Raw genomic sequence first — 2,261 nt, forward strand, 5'->3', positions numbered from 1 at the left:
ATAAAAGTTTTTGTTTACATAATATATGTTTGTGTACTGTGTATATTCATTATGTATATATAAATTCACACACATGCATGTATATTTAAGAAAAATATTTTACGTTTATATATTAAATATATTTATATATGATGTAATTTATATGACTATAAATATATACATGCACATTCATGTAAATATTTTTAAAATATATGCTGTATGTCTTTATATATACATGATAAATATACACCGTACACAAACATATATCATGTAAACAAAAACTTTATATATATATATATATATATACATATATATACACACTGTATATAAATATACATAAGTACATCGGTATAACTACACATATATATTTATAGTGCCATAGACCATACATATATATATGAGCATGTATTTATAATATAGCCACACATACGTGGTGAATATACAATGAAAATGACTATATTGCAATGCCAAGTTTGAGTAAGACTCAACTGAACATTCACATCTCAAGTAAGCTTAAAGCCCAAAAGAGTTCAAGTGTATTGCTATATAAGGAGGAACCGAAGTCCCTGGCCAGTTTTCGGGACGAGCAAGTCAAATAGAGTATTGCTTTTGTAAGATTGGTGCATTTTTGGATCCTTAGATTGGGTATGGATGGGTTTGGGTGGAGAGTGTATGATGTTTGGGCCGTTTCTGTGCGGTGGAGACAGCCTGGTCAAGCCTGGAGTGGTACGACAGTTTAGAGCCACACAACCTGATGGTTCTAGAAGTCAGAGAAGAGATCTTGAGGACCCAAGTGAATAAAAAAAGGAGCGATGGTCCGCGGCTGGTAAAAGGGATTGTCAATGAAAAGACCACCTACAGTGAGGACAAGAGCAGAGAGAGCTGCGATTAATAGTGCGGCCTGGCAGGAGGCAGCGGTATATACATTCTGATGGCGGGGGGAAATGGGGTTAGGGTGTGCCACAGGGGTGGATACTAGGGTCTCTGCTCTTTCGGGCTGTACGTGGGGTTTTCATTGCACCGGGATCAGGTTAATAAAAAAGACATCAACAACTTAAGCTGCACTGTTAACTTTCCGACAAAACGGAAAAAAGGAGCTCATTCGTTTGAGAGAAGGCAGAGGAAATGTGAAACGTATGTGGCAACTCTGAGGTTTCCATACAGATGTAGTTAGTACATAACTCTGACAAATCAGATCTGTCGTGATTTTGGAGAGAGTATAGTACAATGACAGTTATCACTACCAAAGAGGACGGGGCCATTGGTTTGGAGTGGACACTTGAGGGATGACTATGACTAATGTGAGGGATCTGTTAACAATGAATGGGAATATCGTGACCACTCGTCTAACCATGGAGATGGAGATCCTCTTTGGTAAGCGATGATCATGACCCAGCCATAAGACAGCACAAGCATCGTCCAAATGTCCCAACATCAATGTTTTATGAACGTGAACTCAAGATCCATTTGTTTTTACAGGAAAGGGTTCTTGATTCTTTGCCCTCAATGTACATTATATTTAATTCAAAGAGGAGTGCAGTGTTTTTGGAAGGTCTGTAGCTCAAAGGGTCAGGAACTAAAATAACACTGTTCAGGAAAGACCCCGAGCAAAGCACCGCAGACCTCAATGTGAATTGGCTTGTGCTGGCCTTTGGAGGAGTATGAAATAACATCTCACACACAATAAGACACTCACCAATAAGTAAAAACAAAAAAGGACAAAAAGACATTTCAGTAGCATGTCTCCATGGATCCCTTGTTGCTGCTTTCGATTCTCCGCTGTAAGGCTGTGACTGGAGCTTCCGGTGTATGTCCATGTGAGGGGCCGTGTTTGAGTTATCTGTGTGATGAGTGCCTTTGTATGGTCCAACTCTACTACTAACTGCTCAGTGGAAGAATAGCCATCTAGAGACTGACTAACCAACCTTCTGAGGTTTTTTTTTCTTAATCTTAAATGTCCAAAATCTTACAAGGAATGTTCCAGGTTCAATAAATACTGTTGATTATCACAGAGGAGAAATTACTCATTCCACAGCTAGTATTAAAAAAAAAAAGAATATATATATATATATATATATATACACACACACACATACAGTGGGTACGGAAAGTAATCAGACCCCCTTAAATTTTTCACTCTTTGTTATATTGCAGCCATTTGCTAAAATCATTTAAGTTATTTTTTTTTCCTCATTAATGTACACACAGCACCCCATATTGACAGAAAAACACAGAATTGTTGACATTTTTGCAGATTTATTAAAAAGAAAAACTGAAATATC

General features: G+C 37.5%; 1 protein-coding gene across 1 annotated transcript in view; it reads left to right on the forward strand.

Annotated features, from left to right (window-relative positions):
• LOC107595568 (rab GTPase-activating protein 1-like) overlaps positions 1-780 on the forward strand; it is a 117,286-nt gene extending 116,506 nt beyond the window's left edge. The window contains exon 24 of the mRNA XM_016286002.1: positions 620-780. Coding sequence (XP_016141488.1) covers positions 620-780 — 161 coding nt within the window. The remainder of the gene's footprint in view (positions 1-619) is intronic.
• The last annotated feature ends 1,481 nt before the right edge of the window (positions 781-2,261 follow it).

This window comes from Sinocyclocheilus grahami, unplaced genomic scaffold, assembly GCF_001515645.1.
Source record: "Sinocyclocheilus grahami isolate Dianchi unplaced genomic scaffold, SAMN03320097.WGS_v1.1 scaffold204.1, whole genome shotgun sequence".
Taxonomy (NCBI): Eukaryota; Metazoa; Chordata; class Actinopteri; order Cypriniformes; family Cyprinidae; genus Sinocyclocheilus; species Sinocyclocheilus grahami.